The sequence below is a fragment of the Paralichthys olivaceus genome, chromosome 2 (genome assembly GCF_024713975.1).
Source record: "Paralichthys olivaceus isolate ysfri-2021 chromosome 2, ASM2471397v2, whole genome shotgun sequence".
Lineage (NCBI taxonomy): Eukaryota > Metazoa > Chordata > Actinopteri > Pleuronectiformes > Paralichthyidae > Paralichthys > Paralichthys olivaceus.
In genome coordinates, this window is record NC_091094.1 from 18,810,581 (window position 1) to 18,830,908 (window position 20,328).

Here is a 20,328-nt window from a genome sequence, read left to right on the forward strand (position 1 = left end):
CTCGATAAAAAAGTCACCAATCCAATATCTGGGAGGTTTGACCAAGAAAAATTTTAATAAATAAAAACAACTTTAAGATAATAAATATCTACAAGATATCTAGTGTTGCAGGCAGAGCAGACAGAGGTACAGATGATTCCTATTCTACTCTAATACTGTTGATGTTCATTATTGGAAGCTGCCATTCATAAAGTAATATCTCATTCAATTTCTCTTCCTATGGATCAACAAAGTGTTCATCATATGACATGATCATCATCAGATGGAATTTGTCATTCTGACACAAACAAAACTGAACACCCCTCATCCTCCCCTTCCCAACATGACAGAGAACCTGTGGTAGCTTCAGTTGTCATAAAAACTCAAAAGGTTTTAGTTTGTCCAGTCTGGACTTATGTAAAAAACATGGCGGCCTCCGTAGAGAGGACCCCCTTGATGTAAATAGTATTTAAATTCAAAGGACCCATTCTAGGGTGAAGATATAACAATTCGTACAATTGAGGTGAAACACACTAGTGAAAACATCATTAGGATTATTTTATATTCAATTCGTGCCAATAGATCCCTTTCTCCTAAATTTTACACACTGGGCCTTTAAGAGGAAGTGATTCTATGAAATTTGCTGCCATGATGGGGATCAGCATGTGCACAACTGTGAATGTCTGTGTAGAAAAAAATTCAGGACATAAAGAAACAAACATTACTGATACACTGTGATTGCTGAGTTATGTGTCTCTAATGTTGTGTGTATGTTTGTGCATTTGTATGTGTACCTATTCATATCCCAATTCTCCCAGTTATGAGTTCTGTCACAACACCAGGTAAATTACCAGAAGCAACAGAGCACTCAAGGATTACCCTCATGTAGAATTAGCATTCACTATCTGTGTGTGTGTGGGGGGGGTTAATGTGTGCTATTTGTCTACGCAAATGTACTGTTTGTGTGAGTAAGATAAAAAAGAAAGGAGAAAGTTTGACTTTGACTCTTAATCTGCTTTGTCTATGCATAATTCATTACTCTCCACAGGCTGCACCTTGAAGCCTTGGAAACTATCTGAGCCACTGCAACTAAAAAACAAACCACCTCAAACAATCTCAAGTGTTTTTGTTTTTCTCCCGCGCGTCATAAGCTTTAATGACACAAACCAGAAACCGTTCCTATGGTTTTGACTAAGCTGAACTTCAAGGAGTCAGTAATGTTTATTCACCTGTACCTTGTATCTTGATTCACTGCAGCCAGTTCTAATCTATTTTGTCTTTTGAAGCCTGATGCTGTTGAAATTTCAATATGGCCAAGAATCCGTCTTGTAGTTAGCTCCATAGTTTTTTGATTTACTGCCTCAAAACAACAAAGACTGCCATAGTGTCTTTTACCTCACTGGCATGAATTAAACTAAGTTGATATTGATTTAACTACAGTTGCACATGAGATAACCTTATCTTCACAGTGCTTTATCTAACCTGAAAGAACCTGGGTCTTTGTTTCATGGCTGTTTAAAGAACAGTTCTGATACTTTTACTGTAACAGTCCTTTTAATGAGGCTGTAACGGCTGTTTTTTTGCAGCATTGCAGATTGTGACTAAAAAGGTGATGGGCAAAACCATGTAAAGATGGACGACATTACAGCTTCCCAAAAGTGAATCCAAAGCATTTCGATCACCCTTGTGGCAGTGGTGGCTGTCTGCAGTACAGGCCATAGACCCTGTGTCCTCCATGTTAGTTGATCGAACATGCACCAAACTGTAAACTCAAAGTACATATCAAATAAAGTTTTTCTCACTGATGTATGCAGCAAGCTTTAAAGCTGTGCAGATGTACACTTTCTGTGGAAGAGGCTCTGTCATGTTCCCATGTTTTATTCATATGTCACTTTAAGCTTTTTAACTTTAACTGTTCATTTCTAATGAGGTCCTAATGGAAAACTGTTACTGATACCTTGCTTTGTAAAATATAAGAAATGCTGTTTGAGCAAAACCATAGGATGATTGTAGTGCATAACAGTTGTTTTCAGTTGCTGAGTTATACTACACTGACCCTCCTCTCTACCCTCTGCCTCTAGGCCCCGGCAGGTTGCGTCTGTGTGCACTGAACTGCAGGCAAAGGTGCTCCAGTGCTACAGAGAAAGTCCACAGCAAACCCTGCACTGCTCCAGCCTGGCCAAACAATACATGGCCTGCGTACAGCAAGCTAAGAAGGTAAGGGCTATATACTGTACGTGTGTGAGAACTAAGAAAATAGTGTTATAATGTGTGTGTTAATGTGTGAATATTTTATGTGATACACTTGGCTAAAGAATGTTGTGTATAGATCCCTTTCCTTTTAAATACATTTGTATTTGCTGCTTGCCTTTTTTAATGGAAGGTAAGTAGTTATTAGCCATTAATTATCAGTAAGTAGTCAGATCAGGATGGAGCTTGACAGTGACACTGACAGTGGGACAAAAAGGAGAAGAGGCAAGTAAACCTCTCAATTTTTTAATCAAATCATTTCACTTGTGGTAATCATAAACTCTGACACTCAGATAAGAAGCCGGGTCAATGAGTTATGCTTACTGATGATTTATAAGTCAGCAGACGCACACTGTGTTTTGGAACTTTCTGATAGGAAGATTACACTGTTATTAATGCATTAAAATCAGTTTTGGCATTCCCTGCTTTGTAATGCATTCTGCTTTCTGTTGATGCTTTTCCAAATAGTTCTCAGACCCTACTCTTATCTACAAAGTGCTTATTTTACCCAATTTCTCCATCAAAAAACAATAATGAATGGAGCAATTTGCACATTATTATCGTGACAAAATGCACTGATACGGCTCCAAAGTAGATAAAAGGCACAGAACAACAACTGGTGAATTTGGCAGTTTAAACACTTGATAAAAGCAAGGCAAAGGCTCACAATGAAAAGCAATCATTCTTTTTTAACTGGTTCAAAAGATCCATTTGCCAGTGGAATGGTACACTATGGGGAAAAAACTGTATGTGCGTTTGTAAAGGAGTCAGTTTTCTGTGAGCATGTTTAGATTCAGTTTGTCTTTTTTTGTAAAGAATAGATAGTTGCACAGCGAGGAGATGAGCAGTGTTTTCCTCTGTGTAAAATGTGAGGCACTTTAATACTGATTCAAGACGGCATATTCATGACAATTAGAGTAAGAAAGAATGAAAGAAAGTGGTGACAGCTGTTCCAGTTCCTGCTTGTCTGTTGGAAGAAGTTGAATTCGACTGATGTTGAAAAATTAGGTCCAGTCTCTCACACTGTGGTGTGATTGCTGCTCTATGGTTGAATTTAGAGGGAGAATAAATATCTCAGGATAGAAAAGAGGAGCCGTACACATAGATGCCGCTGACCAAGATGTCAATTTGGAAGGACAACGAGATGAGAGCTATTCGTCGTAAGGTCAGATGCCGGTGTCACTGTTCTGAAAAAGAAAACATGTGATTTCTTTGGCACAATTTATAAGTCATGTCCTGCCTCCTGCATGCTCTATGCAAGCACCACACCTCACATGAATATTCCTGAAAATGTTCCTGTTGTGGATGCATCTGACCTGAAGAACCTCCTGCTGTGTTCTACATATTCTAAAGAAAAAATCCAGAAAAAGAAATTCTATACCCAATTTCCTGATATTTTCTAGGATTCATGTCTGACACTTCAAATCATTGATGTACTTTTTCCTCCACAAATTCCTATATTTCTTAATGTTGTCAGATTGTTGGAGAAGGAAAGCCGTGATCAGAAGCATTTTATCATCTTAATCTTTTCTATCTAACCTTTCTGTAAAGAGGGGTGACCGGCAGGACTCTTTTGAAGAGGGTGGGATATTCAGGTTGACCTTTAAGACTTCTGAAGAGCTCTGTCCCAGGCTCAAACTTAAAGAGGCACATAAATGTTCCTAGATTTAAGATATAACCGTGTAAATGTGAAAGACCTCATATTTAAATGTCTTATTAAGGTGCCTCCCTGTGTTAGCGCTCCTTTACCTCTTCGTTTCTGACCTATCCTGCCATCTTGTTTTATCTGCTCATCCTTTGTTCTTTCTGGCTGCTGTCACTGTTGATCCATCTCTTCCTCCTCCAGTTCGCCTTCTCTGTTCTTACGTTAAAACCACGATCACCGGTGTATTAACCAGTGCATTAACCAGTGCATTAGCTCTGTTCTGCACTGCTGGTTATGGAGCTCTGTTAGGTCTTGGCTAGGTTTTGCTAACAGTATAGGCACTATCTGTTGCATGTTCATTCACACTCTGTATCACAGTCGCACAGCCTGGAGTTCTTTGTTGAACTCATACATTCACAGTGAACTTCACCATCTGATTGTTATATTAAGCTGTAGCTTTAGAGCTAAAACCTCTATTCTGGTGGTTCTATCAGACTTTACTTTAAAGGCTCTTGCTGCCATGAATATCTGAATCCATGTTATCCCAAGTTCCCATGCTTAAACACTCGTAGTGTCTAGTACCACCAGCAGCATGGATCACTTCGGGTCATGTGTAGTGCAACCTGAGTAGGCAGATGGGTTCACTGAAAGTATTAGGGCATAAAGACACAGACATACATGTATTGCATATAAAATCATACAGTTTAGAAATCTGCTTTGGGAAACTTTTGTCTATGAGCAGTAGAACTTAAGACTTTCTTAGTTTTTTTGAAAAACGGTCTAAAATGTGAATATTCAAATAGCACTTTGGAACGCTACCCAAATGTCTGAGATTGGGTCAGAAAGTGAGGCGAAACGAGTAGCGTTGCCACCGGAGGCTCTCAGTCAGCCTTAATGAAAAGAAATGAGTGGGCAGTCCCAGGACCCCTCTGGACACGCAGGCAGCTGTCTGCCCGTCTATAAATGGATCTGACAGAGCCAGCAGCTTGGCGGAGCAGAGCACTTGGACAAGAGTTTAACTAGGAAAAGTTTGAGTATTGCTGCAGGTTGTGAAGGGTCAACAGGGAGCAATATGCTCTACAGATTTAGTCATGAGAGAGAGAGCAGTGGATCGTATGTCATTATGAAATATCATTTTCTGCAGACCCCGAGGAAATATTTTGTTATGGTTGAGACTGTATAATAATGGAGGTTTTACCTTTCGCCAAACAGGGGTGTTTGTGTTTGTTTCCAAACATGGTTTTAACATTTATGATTTATCATTCACCTCATCTCATCTATGCTATGTGACAGATGTAGTATGTATTTTTAGAATCCAATTGATACAGATTTGGGGGAGTAAACATCTCCGATACAGATATAATGGCCGAATTATCAATATTAGAAAAACAAAATTGCAAGTTTAACCATAAACCATTCTTTTATATTATTATCTACCTACTAATTCCAGGAATCTTTCTGTATGCGGCTCACATATCTTGAGAACTGCTCATTTTATCAGCTTCACACTCAGCGAAGTGTATTGTTAAGGGGCCAAGGAAGTGCAGTATTGAATTTAATGTGATTTGGTCCAAAATTAATGGAGTTTGAATAGACAGGTGGCCAGAGCTCTGTACATTTCACAACAACAGCCCCTTTTACAGAAAGGACAACTGATTCTCCGATTGAGCGTTCTATACACTGAGTCGAGCTTTACTGAACTTTCAATTAAAAGATTAACATAAGGTACACAGCTCTTTGTGCAGTAGTGGTGGTGCCACCTCAGGGTTCTGCCTGAGTCATGTAGTTGATCTTTACTTTAGCGTGATTCAATTACTGCAGGTGACTTTAACAGTTTCAGAACAAAAGCTGCAAACAGCATTATCACAGGCCAAGTAAACATGTTTAGAACGGCCACTGCATTAGGTACTATAAATAATTGTATGTTATTAATTATATTTTAATAACTGAATAAAAAGAAAATGCAAATACAACCTAATATTTCATATGAAGTGTCTTCGCATTGGAACGCAGATACAGGTGTGTCTGTGTATTCCATAGATTGGGTGTTAAAATTGCTGCAAAATATAAAGCAAAGCTATATTTAGGAAATTGTGTGTTTCATTCAGATAATATTTTAATAACAAATAACCCAAAAAGTTTATAATTTAACGGCATTTTTAGAGTCACTTCAGATTTATTTAATGTTAGATATCTCATTTAGGAATAAAACTGTGTAAATTTGAAGAGACCACCGTCTTCCACACTGAGGGAAAGCAATAATCCACCAAAATATTTCAAGGTGCACTTCACAGCCACAAAGAGGTTACTTTAGCAAAGTAAAGCTAAATAACTGGGTGCTCATGGACAGATAAACTAGCGAGCGAGCAAGACAAGAACATACAATGTTTGGATGCAGTCCTTTTTTCAGCTTGGCAACAATAACACAGCTACTCAATAGATGAAAAAGCTTTTAGCCTGGTGAAAAACTCCAGACAGCTTAAAAGCTCTGTTCTTTTGTTATCTGCATTGTGCTTGTCAGGATTTTCTAAAGCAGCCTCATTCTTCTCTTTGATTAAAGGGAGAATGCTGTATTTTCCCCCAAAAATGAATCTCTGTCTGAAGTTAATACCTTTTGGTTTACGCTTTTCTTGAACATAGTTATCTCTCTCACTTTTTTCTTTCACTGTTCTTGAAGCTTGACACCTATCAGATCCCATTTGTTCAAAGCTCAACTCTTTTCCTTAGTTTTCTGTTAATTCATGTTTTCTCCTGTCATGTTCAGCCCATTGTTTCAACATAGGAACACCCATATACAGTATGTACACTGGATAGACATTCAAGCAATGTTAAAGGAGAAACTACACATGAGCAGGTCCATACTCGAGCTGCTTTCAGACTGTATGTGAGATCACAAAAGCCTGAATCAGTTGCTCAAGATTATCAGGAACTTTTTCTGGCTGTCTTGGTAATCCCATGTGAGAATACAGCAGAAGAAAAATTACCAGAAAATTCACAGTGAGCGAGTGGGCATGTTGATGATTTTCTCCCAGCACGCACCAGATGTAAAACGGGTCTGGGTTAGGGTTAGTGGTCCCATATGCATGGGGTTGGGTGTTCTTTGGGTTCTGTCTGATACCAGTGCCTTAAAGGTTCAGTGTGTAGAATTTAGTGATATCTAGAGGAGAAGTTTCATGTTGCAGCTCCACAGAGACTCCAGCTCCAAACTCATCATCAATTGTCTCCTCACCGCCGGGGTCAGAGACGCCCACACTGCTGGCTGATGTGTTTAACACGGGGTCACACAAACAGTCAAGCATGGAGCATTCCTCTGCTTTCAGATGTATCCTGTGCGTCGCAGGTGATTTATTATGTTGTCTTGTTCCTCTCATTACACTGAATTGTTTTCAAATATTTGCAGCACGTCCCAGTGTCAGAATACAGACTGACAGTTTAGCTTTCGGCATTTTGTCGACTTGAGTTTGAGGTAGCCAGTAGCTAACTGCAGGTTCACTTTACCTGCTACCAGAACCATGTAGAGAGTGTGTTGCCACCATGGTAACTAGGCATGCGCAGGTTGTTTCTTCTCCCAAAAACATTGATGTGCTGTAAAAACATTGTGCCTTATGCAGCAGAATTTATACGTCTTGTCCTCCAACCTACGTGCTCTTTCTAGGCTCCACCCCTCGCCTAAAAGTTCCGTAAAGGTTTCTGTTGTTCAGAATCGGACAACACAGCTGCCACTGGCTTTCATGATTCTCCAACAGTTTATTCATGTGACCTCTGCTGAATATATCTGTTACTTTCCGTCAGCTTTTTTGTGTTTGTCAATCAATCTGCCAATGAAACCACCACGTTGCTTATCTGTCTTACTTCAGCCAACATCCCGATCAGAACATCACTGGAGTATCTATCTCCTGCTTGAAGTCCCCTCAACTCACTATCTACAGTGGAACAGCTTTTCTTATATGTCATTTAAAAGTTCTTTTATGTTCAATGTTTCATGGATCCACACACACATGCACACATTTCTCGCACATTCTTCCTCCTGCCACCCATTAAAAATAGTGGCTTCAGTATGTGGCCCCACTATCAGTCGCCTGGCCCTCTCCTGTCACCATCTCTGGTCATGCACTATTGTCATGCATATGGAGGTTTAAAGGTTCAGTGTGTAAGATTTAGGTGAAAGGAATCTATTGGCATAAATATAATGTAGAATAATTCTCAGGATGTTTTCACTAGTTCGTTTCATCTAAATTGTATGAGTTGTAGTTTTTCTTTACCTCTGAAAAGGCCCTTTATATTTAAATACTTTATATTTACATCAAGGGGACCCTCTCTACGGAGGCCGCCATGTTTTTTACATTAGTCCAGACTGGACAAACTAAACAAAGCTACCACAGGTTCTTTTTCATGTTTGAAAGGAGAGGGTGAGGTGAGGGGTGTTCAGCTGCAACCAGTCTATGGCTGCAACCTGTAATTTCAACACTAGATATCACAAAATTCTACACACTGTACCTTTAAGTCTGTGTGTGTGGGGTAAAAGGGAAGTTTTTACCCCCGGGTCATTTGTGTGCTTGAATGTGCCTGTTTGTGTGAGTGTAAACCTATGAGAGAGGTTGTGAGTCCACCTTATACCACTTGCTCCTCAATGCTCCATGGAGCCAACTATTTGCAGAATTCTAATTCTAGCGCTATGCCATCTAATACCATCAGCAGGGACCAACGGCATCGGTGCGACACGTGCCACTTTATCCTACATACTTAGCCACTTGAACCTGATGGTTCTCTGAAGGCAGCGTGTGTGTGAGTTTGTGCTGGCCTCTGGAATGCTTGGTTAAGTGCCACTCTGTTTCTGCCTTGATTACCCTAGCATAAGGAGCATTGCTATAACAACAGGTGCATTTGTTGAGCTATTTTTTAAGAGTAATCAGAAACCATTCTCAATTACAGCCTTAAACAATCGCAGCAACCTTTTGAAATTAGCATCAGTAATTGCAAAAGGTAAAAAATAGACTCTGTGAGGTGGTTGGGTCCCTGGTAGGGGTCTGATAGTATGCAATGTAAATGTAAAAATAGAAAAACCCAACTACTGCATTAAAAATGAACACAGGTCAAATATACACCACTCTGAAACAGTAGCTGCAGCTCTGACTGATGTGGATATTGATAAGTGGACACAAGATTTGCATGTTAATGATCCTCACTCCCTCAAAGGGATGCTTCACTTCTCTGCCATCCAGATTGAATCGTATCATTTTACATCCACATGCTGGACAGTTTGGGATTAAAATCAAACAGCAGTTGTCACTGTCACACCTTTTGATGATGTATGTCACTGATATTGTTGAGTGATGCAGAGACCTTTGCCCTTTGCCCCAGAAAGTTTAGTTACTGTTGAGTAGTGCTCTGACGTGACAGCAGAGCATGTATGTTTGGGTTCTTGGGTTTTCATCCAATTTGCAGATTTGGTTGGTGCTCACTTTTTCATTGAAGTGTGTATAGGCTGGATTTAAGACGAGGTTAAGGTACACTCAAGTATTAAAATGATAAATCGATTAATCTATTGATTGTCAGAAAAAAAAATTAAGAGGTCACCTTGGACTCTGGAATATATATAAATATATCTTTGTGAGGGTCATTGAACATGGACCTGACAGAGTGATGACACTTTGAAAAAGGGGAGGACTGACAAAATTATCCTCAATTCCCCAAAGGGCTGTTTGAGGTTAAAGACTTGCCTTTAGGGCTAAGGTTAGAATTGGGTTTAGTTTTGGTTTAGGGTAAAGATAAGGGTCAGACATTTAGTTTCCGATGGTTAAGGAAAGGGTGAGGGGCCAGGGACTGCATTATACCAATGAGTGTCCTCACTAAGATAGAAGAACAAGAATGTGCGTGTGCTCAAGGGTAGCCAGGAGTTTTGAGTGCATGTGTTTGCATTTGAATCAAGTTTAAGTGCTCTGGGTTTTCTCTTCTGTTTAAAGTCGCCTCCATCACTCATGTCATGCGTGTGTTTATGAATCTGTCAGTTTACATTATTTTTGAGTTTTTCCATACGAGCTGCTTTTAAACACAAAGTAATTCACCAGCATCTTTGCAGGAAGCTGTCCATTTGTAGTTGTTTTGCCCGGAGCATCTCCGGCACCTCTCAGAAAATATTCAGTCATAACAAAATGTTTAGACGTCCACTGCCCATGAAAAAGAAATGGCTTCACTCATTTTGCTTTTTCTCTGGACATAGAAAATCCCAGCAACAAAAATTCAAGACATCTCATTCAAACCTGTTCAAATCGCCCAGGTGAAGAATTTGATTGATAGGAAGAGAATGAATTCTGCCATTTCCAAATAAAAAGAGGGGAAGAAGCTGAGGTGAGAGTCTTTGTAGCAGAGATGAAAGAAGAATAGAAGGTGCCTGTGGGAATGGATGGAGACTGATGAAAGAGAGGAAAACAGGGGTGAAAGAGGCTTAGGAATACCTGTCAGTGAGGAAGGGTTAATAGAAAACTGTAAGAGAGATACAGTAAGCGTGGGCAGATGATGGAAGAAATGTAGAGGATGAATACAGGAGTGAAGAGGTTGTCAGAAGGAGAGATGAAGGAATTTCAGGAAGTATTCAGGATAGGAGGAGGAACTGTCACTCATTACTGTCTGTAGGATTGTAGAGTGTCTGTGTGTGACTGAGTGTGTGCGTGTCTGTGTGTGCGTGAGTGCATGTCTATTCACACATGGCATTGTGAGGACCTTTTTGGCTGGTCCTCACAAATTCAATGGGCTGTTTGAGGGTTAAGACTTGGTTTTAGGGTTAGAATAAGGGTCTGGGTTAGGCATTTAGTTGTGATGGTCAAGGTTAGGGTGAGGGGCGAGGGAATGCATAATGTCAATGAGTGTTCTCACAACTGTAGAGAGGTGTGTGTGTGTGTGTGTGTGTGTGTGTGTGTGTGTGTGTGTGTGTGTGTGTGTGTGTGTGTGTGTGTGTGTGTGTGCCTATCAGTGGTAGCAGGTGGGGAGCCCCACTGTGAGCCTTGGCCTGCCTGCAAACTCTAATCTGATAGCAGAGCTACTCAGCAGCAGTCTGGTCCTGCAGCACACACACACACACACACACACCTGCACACACAGTTCTATATGTTGTAATGTCCCTGTTATTAATACCTCTCTCATTCAAGACTAGCTTCAACTCCTTCGACCTACACTGATTATAGCTTGTCACTGTAAAATTATACCAGTATGAACATGATGCATGTATATTTACTCTGAGGTGATGATGAAGGTGATCTCCACACACACTCTGCAGTGTTGTCACTTGAGAAACACTGCATGTGTGCAAAGATCTCTTTTTATCATTTAACTCATTGATGCTTCCAGCTATGTATGCAGAGAGCTCACTCGGTGGAGCGTTCCTCCTCATTGCTATTTTCATTCTATAAAACACTCTTGTTATTTATATGACTTTTACTTATTTTCATCCAAGTATAGTGCGTCAGTAATGTGGAAAAATATATACTGTGCAAATACTAGCTTACATATTTACATCTCTCGCTTCCCCTCCTTCCATCCCAGCTCCACTTCACATCCATCATCTCCAAGGCAACCACCCTGTGAAGGCACAAATAAAGATTATCTGTTCTCTCTTACGTCCCCCTACCCCGTCGTCCAACAGCCATTTTTTCTCTCTCTCTCTCTCTCTTTCAAGTCTATATAACACTCCCACCAGCATCCAGCTAAACATGTCGTCCGTGCTGCTCCACTTGGCTGACCACCATCTTCGTTACATGTGATCAGTCTCCTCCCGTCCGGTTTGAGCTTCCATGTGTTTTACTTCATTTGGCTGCAGATAAGCCGCCAGGGTAAATTGTGACAAAGGGCCTCACTAGGTGAAGACCGAGGTGTTCTTTTACTCTGAGAATGGAAGTGTCATTATCTTCCTCATCATTATGTTGTTAGATATGGGAGCTGTTTCATCTGTAGGACATGAGTGTATTTGTTTTACATGTGTACAGATGTGATTTGCGATAAAGGATTTGTTTTTGTTTTGTCATTATCCAGGATTATTATTTTTTGTGTTTACTCTGAGTGAGACAATCTTGTTTCTGTTTGCAGAAGTATAAGATAGGACAGTTAGAAATATAACTACAATGGTGCTTGGAGAGTGCAGACCTCTGCCAAGGGTAACACCTTGTCTTGCCATGTTAAAGAAAGTGAAAAAAAATCATGTCTGCGCGTTTATCACAAAAATGAACGGGTTCTTCCTTGGATCTTGCCCCACCCCTCAACAAAATATCATGGGTATTGTTTCCCGAGTTTTTGCGTAAACCTTTTAACGAACAAACAAAGAAATGCTGATGAAAACACAACTTCCCTGGCAGAGGAAATAATAAATTAAATAAATACAATTACATAAGAATATAAATAATGTACTGTGATAATGACATGTTGATGGAAATGCAGGGAGCAAAGTGACATAATCTATTTAATTCCAGTACAGAAAAGAACAGAATAATTTGGACATATTAAATCAAGTCAAATTACAATGTTCTACATGTTTGAAAAAACAAATGTTTTATTCAGAGGTTACCAATAGAAACTATAGAATGTTTATAAGATGAACATGTCTCCTTGTCCTTCTGCTATCGAAATCTGAAGCCAAAAAATCCTGAATCATACCGAAGACACGGTGTCACGGTCCCGTCGATGCACACGCTCAGACAAATCACAAGTCAGTCGTGATTCATGAGCAGAACTGCAGCCAGTCACCAGGGGGAAATCAAGGTGCTTTGGCTTCACTTATAGGGCGCAGCCATGTCGTACATTTTCATGTACAGTCTATGGTATAAAAAGACAGGAAATGTGAGGTGGATGAGATGTAGGTCCTTCAGATCACTCAACACAGAGTCCTGGAAGGTTCCCATTTAACTGATACTCCACCCAAAATGTACCTGTTGAGAATGACACTAGCTCCCTTTAGACTTAATATGTTGCTCTTTTCTCCTTCAACCATGAGGCCTGAGTCTTCTCCTTAATTGACTTTTTTTTCAATAGTTTGAACATTGAGCATTTTACTGCATAACATTCAATGACGAGATTTTACACTTCTTAAAATGTGTCAGGAGACGATGTTTAAGATCAATTTGTGCATGTACACTCAAACAAGTCACAATTCCACAATCCTTGCTTGGAAAAAAAACTTTTATAGAGATGAATCCAAATCATGTACAGATTTGGAATTCAATGAGTGAATATTTGCATGTGATTGCCTGGTAATCCATCTAAAACTTGTCTTAGCCCAAACTGTTGTTTTGTTGTCATGTTGTCAAGATTTTTCAGTCTGGTTAAAAGTGGTGAGCTGACAGAAGCCTGCTGGTGCTGAAAATGATCCAAAGGTTGGTGAGGATGATGAAATCAGTAGCACTGTGCAGTACTGTTCATTTAGGTTTGCCACCCACTTAAATCCTTTGTGATATTCTTCTCTTTATTAATCTGCTCACTCATAAAAAACATAATTTATATCCAACTTAATCATTAACAAAGTTTAAATGAAATTACAGAGGTGTTCAACTGAACTGTTAAGCTGATGATTTACTGACACACTGATTGCCTATTCTGCAACTTAATAACTGTCTGGCGGAATCAGTGAGCAATGCGTTTATGTTCCAGTCAGTGCACTTTACTAAACACCCGACTGACTGACGGACAAGCAGACTCACTAAATGATCAGTTCAGTTCTGTCCTGTGCACATAACCAACCACTGACTGACTGAGAGTCTTCTTCAGCCGGCTGACTAATTGACTGTCTTGCTGTCTTAGTGACTGTGTAATCAGTGAATGCTTGTGTGTGTGTGTTTATAAAGCGACTAGAGTGAGTGTGTGATTGACAGTCCTGCCTGGCAACTGTCTCTGTCCCTCCAGAGAGAGGAAGAGAAGTGAGGGCAGTTAGCACAGAGCAAAGAAGACAGTTATTGATTTTCTACTGCACTATTATTTTTGTTTTTCACATCGAAAAAGCAAGTTAGTGAGTCTAGAGTGTTTTTGTGTTTGTGTGAGTGTGTGAGTGAGTGAGTCAGCGTCTAATTATATGTGGAGCGGATGTCCGTCCACATGTTGGACTGCCGCCTGTATGTTGCCCATTAGCTTATGACTATGGCTCTGTGAGCGTATACCCAGGGTGTGAACACTGCTGCTCCCTGCTCTCTTCTCCGTGCTGCTCTCTAATTGGATGAAAATTGACAGGTGGAAGAAAACATGTGTTTGTGTGTCTGTATTTGTGTGAACCAGGGTTTTTGTGTGTATTGAACGTAATCTCCACAGACACTTTTCCATCTCGGCAAGAGTCTGTGATACTGAAGTGCAGTTTCTGGTTCAACTTTGCACCTTATGCACCAACTGAGCGTAAAAACAAGTTCCAACTCATGTCAATAGATTGAGAAAGCAAAGGAAGAATGAGAGAACACAAAATTACATTGTGGTTATTTTTTTACCTCAAAATAAAATCATTGCCTTGTAATGTCTGGATGGTGTATTATAGTGCCGAGATCTGTCAGACAGTCTGTGATGTCCAGAAAGAATAAGATTATAACCTGGATGTGTCTTAAACTATGTGCAGACCTTGAGCTTGAATCTTTGTCTGCTCTCTCTGCCCAAGGTGGCGTGCAATTAAAGGTGTCGGTTGTGACGAGAGTCCAAATTTGGATGTGGGGCACCAAACTGAACTGTGTGTACTGTGGGAGGGTCGGGGGGTCAGTTTGATATTCAATAACTGCTTCATACGTTATGCATACATAATGGCCCATCATACTGCTGTGCACAAATACACAAACACACAAATACACATATTACAGTGCATAAAAGGCTACACACACTAACAGAGGCGCTTTCACACAAATAGTGTGTTTTCATGCTCATATGAAGACACACACATTGTCCCCCTTTTATATCTGAGGACGTGAGTGGAACAGCAAAACTAAATCCCCTTGTCACATTTGCCGCTCATCTCCAATTCAGCAGCACAGGCTGGTTGCCCTCGGATGCACTTGGCAAGTGAACAGCTAACCTGCCCGCCAGTGTGTCGGCGTGCCAGCCGAGCTAGTTAGCATGCCAATGCCAACTAGCCCACCCATCAGCCACAAACGAATGCTTCACTAACCCTGGGTCATCATGTGTCTCTCTATGTGTGTATGTGACACAGGGGGTGTTAAGTTTTCCCTTATAGCAGACTGCCTTTCTAGAACATCAGCACACATGAGCCATCATCCTTTATAATCTCATTATAAAACCTCGCCAAGTTACTTTGATACACAAACGTCAAATCTGCAAGGCTGCGCTACAGGAGCTATTTTTGTCTCTACTTTTAATCATATCCTAATATATGGGCTGAGTTTTTTTAGTGACATTTAGATATTTAGAGCTGGACATTTCTCTGCATTATCTTTAATAAACAGTGTGACCCCATGCCTGGTGTGTTTTCCTGTGAGGGACTGGATTTCCCATAATACGTCCTGACTTTTGTGAGTTTCCCCTTGGGTTCTCTCAATGTAAATTCATAATTGAATGCCTTCCTCTTCTCTTCTCTACCCTCCCCCCTCTCCTTGTCTCTCTCCACTTTTTTCCAGAGCTCGCTGACAAATCACGGCTGAGGAACCCGAAGAAAGAAGGAGCAGGAAGAGAAGAGAAGAAAGGGAGAGCATGTCAAATCCGTCCATTTCTCACCTCCCTCCGTCCCTCTCTTATCCATCCATTTCTTTAGTCTCCATCACTGAATAAATCTCTCCTTTTCCCCACTCAACTATCTTTCTTGTTTTTTGAGTGTATTATCTTGATTTGTCACTCCAGACTGTATGATGTGTTGATTTATTGTCAAGTTGCGCCGGCACATCCCTGCCACCGCTGAAATAAATCCCAGTGATCCGGCGGTGATGAGACTGCAGGTTGCGTGTCTTTTTTTCTAGCGTGTGTGTGTGTGGTGCAGTGGCGTATGGCTGTCTCTCACAGCACGCTAATAATGCTTCCACTACTGAAAATGGGGTCGTGTGCACCCTCCTCACCATGCTGTGCAGGCCCAGGGGCTTGATTGTGTGCCGTGCTCATGGTTTTATCAACAGAGAGCGACGGCAAAGGAAAGTGACGGAAATGAGGGATAAATTAAGTGGAGGACAGATGAATAGTGAAGTGTGCATGTGTTATATTGTGCTCGTATGTGTGCGTGTGTGTCTCTGTCTATATACCCAACCCACACACGTAAGTGTGTGTCGTCACGTATGGGTGCTAGCGCGAAATGCGTGCATGTGAGCAACACACCACCGGACAGGCCACATATTGTCCCTGCTAGCTGTGTTTCCATGGTGACAGCAGGGGTTGGTGCTCGCAGCAAGGTGTGGAGGAGCCTTCCAGATAACCCTGAAGGTCAGCACACAGAGCTACAGCTCGCAGCACTACTCTGTACACACACTCTTAACCCCCTCCCTGTGTGTGTGTTTGCGCGTGCCTGAATGAGAGTGGGACTCAGTTAAGATGCATTTCCACTTATATATGGACATGGTTGGCCACCCTCGGAATGACAGAGGCTTGTTATCGGACAAACACACACACACACACTCACTCACACTGCTCACATACACACAGCAGACCCACAGAGAATATTAATGGACTTATAATATGCCCACGTACGTGCGCCTGGATATAAATCCACATTCACACAAGTGGCAGTCGATGAATGTAGTAGAGTGTATTTGTTAATGATAGCTGTGAGGAGTGATCTATTGACCACAGTTTGACTCCTGCTTGCTGCCGAGGCATTGATCACGACATAATCTGCACTGTGCTACTGACAGATCCATACAATTTTTGCTCTATAGTAGAAATCTAGCACAGAGACAGTGACTAATGAAAGGATATAGAAATGGTTATAGGAGAGCGTTTGTCTATCAGCCCGTCTCTCCAGTTTCTTGTGTGAGTCAATGAACACCTTGGACCACCGACTCCACTTCCTCACCAGGGATAAGGCCGGCTCTCACCTACCAGATGTGATGCACATATTACGTATATTAAAGCTGGCATCATATTAGAGCTTTCAGCCGGTGACTTTCATATCCCATCTCTCTCCGTGACATTTCTTTACAAATACCAGCCTCTATTCAATCTGTTATTGCCTCCTAACATTCAGCAATTCTCTGATTAAACATGCTCCTGAAAAGCCTGGGCACTGCTATCTGCTATTTTGCTTTTATTAGAAACCCACCTACTTTAATTAAATTGGCTGAATTACAGAAATATCAGGGATATTTCACAAGTATATTGGCTAAGAGAGCACAATGGGTGAAGAATAGAAGGAAGAGAGACTGGGCTTTATGAGATGTTTTGAATGTGGTTTGGTGATGAAATGAGATAAACACAATCTTGATGGCGGGCTCTTGTTGTGTTTTTTAGGAAGCTGAGGTTTGTTCGATCAAACGAGTCTCATCACAGAACATGAGTCACAGCTGAAACTCTGCTGCTTTTTTTTTTACAGAATCTCTTAAGAACTTGATTTTTTTTTCACCCCTTCCTCCTCCTCCTCCTCCTCCTCCGGCTCCATGTCAGCCCCACACCTTCAGTGCCATGCCTTTCTTTTCCCGCCTTATAACTGTGAAAGACATGGGATTGAGGTTTCCATGGTAACTAGCCCAGCTTTGACTGAGGGAGACAGCTGCATGGTGCGAGGTTAGAAGATGGCTGCTCACGCCTTTCAATGCGCCACTATTGATTTCCAGTCCTTGACAATTACTGGACCTAGTTGACTACAACGGCTTGCAGAAAATGTGCATGAAGCAGAGAGTGTGTGTGTGTGTGTGTGTTCTCACTCTCCAGCACAACACACAATAATTGTCTTCCTTTCACCGCTTAAGTGCAGGTGTTTGTCAGAAAAGTGATTCCCTCAGTTGCTGCGGCTTTAACACGTCAGACGTCCTGCAGCTAGAGCTGGAGACGAGTTTGACAGTTGGCCACAGAATCTAATGTTCTGTTTTTGTAGCTCCACGTCATCTCCCTCGTCATGAAACACTGTTTGTCAGCTGTTCTTTCTGTAGCTAGAGTGGTGTCAGCAAATGAGAGGTGTGGTGTCAGACTTCGACACACCGCTGCCCTTTGCAAAGACTTAATAGGGATCAATCAAGAAAATTTAGACACTTCTGATAAAGTGCAAACACACATTCTCACACATGTACACCTGCATCTCACTGGCATTCACCCACTGCCGAAGTATTCTCCCTGCACTTTATCTCCGTCCCTCGCTGTTTCCCTCTCCTCTTTTCTTCTCTTTCCCCTCCACCAACTTGGCATTGTATGTGATAAGTCGACAGTGAGCCTAATTGGAGTGTGTGGCTGCATCATTGACAGTCACCACTCTGTTTCTGCATGCAGCACACACTCACACGGAGCTCTCTAGCTAATTGAATAGTCTTTTATTAAACTGTGTTAATGTGAACTGGAACTGGCTGCAAGTGAATTGAATTAGACCCCCCACTACAATCGCCAACCATACACAGAAACACACGCAGCTCAGCTAAGCAGTTGGATGGATGGAGCCTCAGCATGGAGCGAGGAGGACGAGGAGAAACAGAATAGTGAGGTGAGGTGAGGGTTTTGTTGCGTGCACTGCACTCATACACTTAGATGAGCACTTTAGTCGTTACAGATTTCACTGTAGACTGTACAGTTGCTATAGGTTTTGTTGATATTGTTCAAAACACACGAGGACGCACATGCACATGTGGGTGATGTCATTCACATCCCTACCAATGGTTTCACACTGTCACTGATCTACAGGTGGTGGTAAAGTGCTAAGACACATTATGCTCAGCACTTCAACACAAGCCTCAAAATTAAAGACCTCTGTGAATTCTCCCCAAAATAGAAGCAAAAGCATCTTGATCGCCACCTGGTGGCTGGCTGCAGTAGAGGCCATAAACCCTGCTTCCTCCATGTGAGTGGATGGGACATAGGCCAAACTTTGCTCAAACTGCTGTATTGGAGATATTTTGGCTTTATATTTGGATAGTTTGGATAGAGAAGTGGAGATATGTTATCCATCTTTACAAAGAGTCTTTTGTGTGTGTGTGTGTGTGTGTGTATTTGTGTGAAATGACTGACTTCATCAGCAGCGGATCACATGTGGATCACTTGCTTTCAACTCTGAAATCTTTGGCCCTGTCGATGATGTCATGAACATTCTCACAATCACGTGGTAGAAAACTGCTGATTCACTTTTTTCAACTGATAAAGACAACCTAGGGGAGTGGAAATAGAGAGTTGAGTTTTATACATTATAAACATTCACTGATTCAAGGCTTATTATCAAGGCTGAAAGGTCCAGTGTGTAAGATTTAGGTGAAAGGGATCTATTGGCAGAAATTGAATGTAGAATAATCCTCATGATGTTTTAACTAGTTTGTTTCATCTAAATTATATGTATTGTAGTTTTCTTTACCCCAGAAAAGGCCCTTTATATTTAAATACTTTATATTTACATCGAGTTGACCCTCTCTATGGAGGCTGCCATGTTTTTTACATTAGTCCAGACTGGACAAACTAAACACCTTTTGAGTTTTTATGACAACTGAAGCTACCACAGGTGCTCTCTCATGTTTGGAAGGAGAGGGTGAGGTGAGGGGTGTTCAGCTGCAACATGAAATTTCAACACTAGATATCACAAAATTCTACACACTGTACCTTTAAGACATAAGAGAGACTCCATTCAGCACAAAGGTAACAGGCCCTCACTCTCATAATGCAGTGGCTTGTGCTTCTGCCCTTTCACTGTGCAGAGCAGATACTAACATGTGATAAGATATTAACTCTATTGATCCCATGCCAGGGAAGTTCGCTTGTTACAGCAGCAGAGTCAAGAGAAAAGAGCAGCTGATAAATACAAAAAAAAATTAAAAATACAGATAAAATCACTACAGACAATTATTATTGGTAATGAGAATACATGAAGAAAGATGATAGCATGCTATAATTATAATTGCACAGATTTAACAGATATGGGGTGTATACTGATTTATTTAATCTACCACCAATCCACAACATTGACTTACATCTGCAGTAGTTTTTTGGTCATATTCTTATTTTTTCGGTTGAAAATGTTTTTGCGTCTTTCCCTTTGATTATATGAAGTGAAATCAACCATCATCAGTTCTTCATTGATGCTGCACTGAGTATTCTGACTCCGTTTGACCTCCAGGGAGAAACGCTCTTTGTTTCATCCAGCATCTGCAGCCAGCCGGCGAGAGAAAGCATACAGAGGATGTTGGAAAGATAACCAGAGGGGCCAGAAGCAGCAGGGGACCTGACCCATGTGTCTGGAGTGAGACTCTGACTGAGACTCAGGGTGGAGCAGTTCAAGAACCCTGCACTGTCATGAAGGAGGAGAGGAAACAAAAAGAAAAGCAGAAGCCTGAACAAACCAGTGCACCAGAGAGAGACGGAGTAAAGAAAGGGAAACT

General features: G+C 41.2%; 1 protein-coding gene across 2 annotated transcripts in view; it reads left to right on the forward strand.

The window, feature by feature from the left end:
- Positions 1-15,773, forward strand: part of chchd6b (coiled-coil-helix-coiled-coil-helix domain containing 6b) — a 57,192-nt gene extending 41,419 nt beyond the window's left edge. For both annotated transcript variants that reach the window (XM_020086511.2, XM_069510277.1), the window contains 2 exons: positions 2,061-2,196; positions 15,460-15,773. In XM_020086511.2, coding sequence (XP_019942070.1) covers positions 2,061-2,196; positions 15,460-15,483 — 160 coding nt within the window. In that variant the 3' untranslated portion in view covers positions 15,484-15,773. The remainder of the gene's footprint in view (positions 1-2,060; positions 2,197-15,459) is intronic.
- Positions 15,774-20,328: the final 4,555 nt, after the last annotated feature.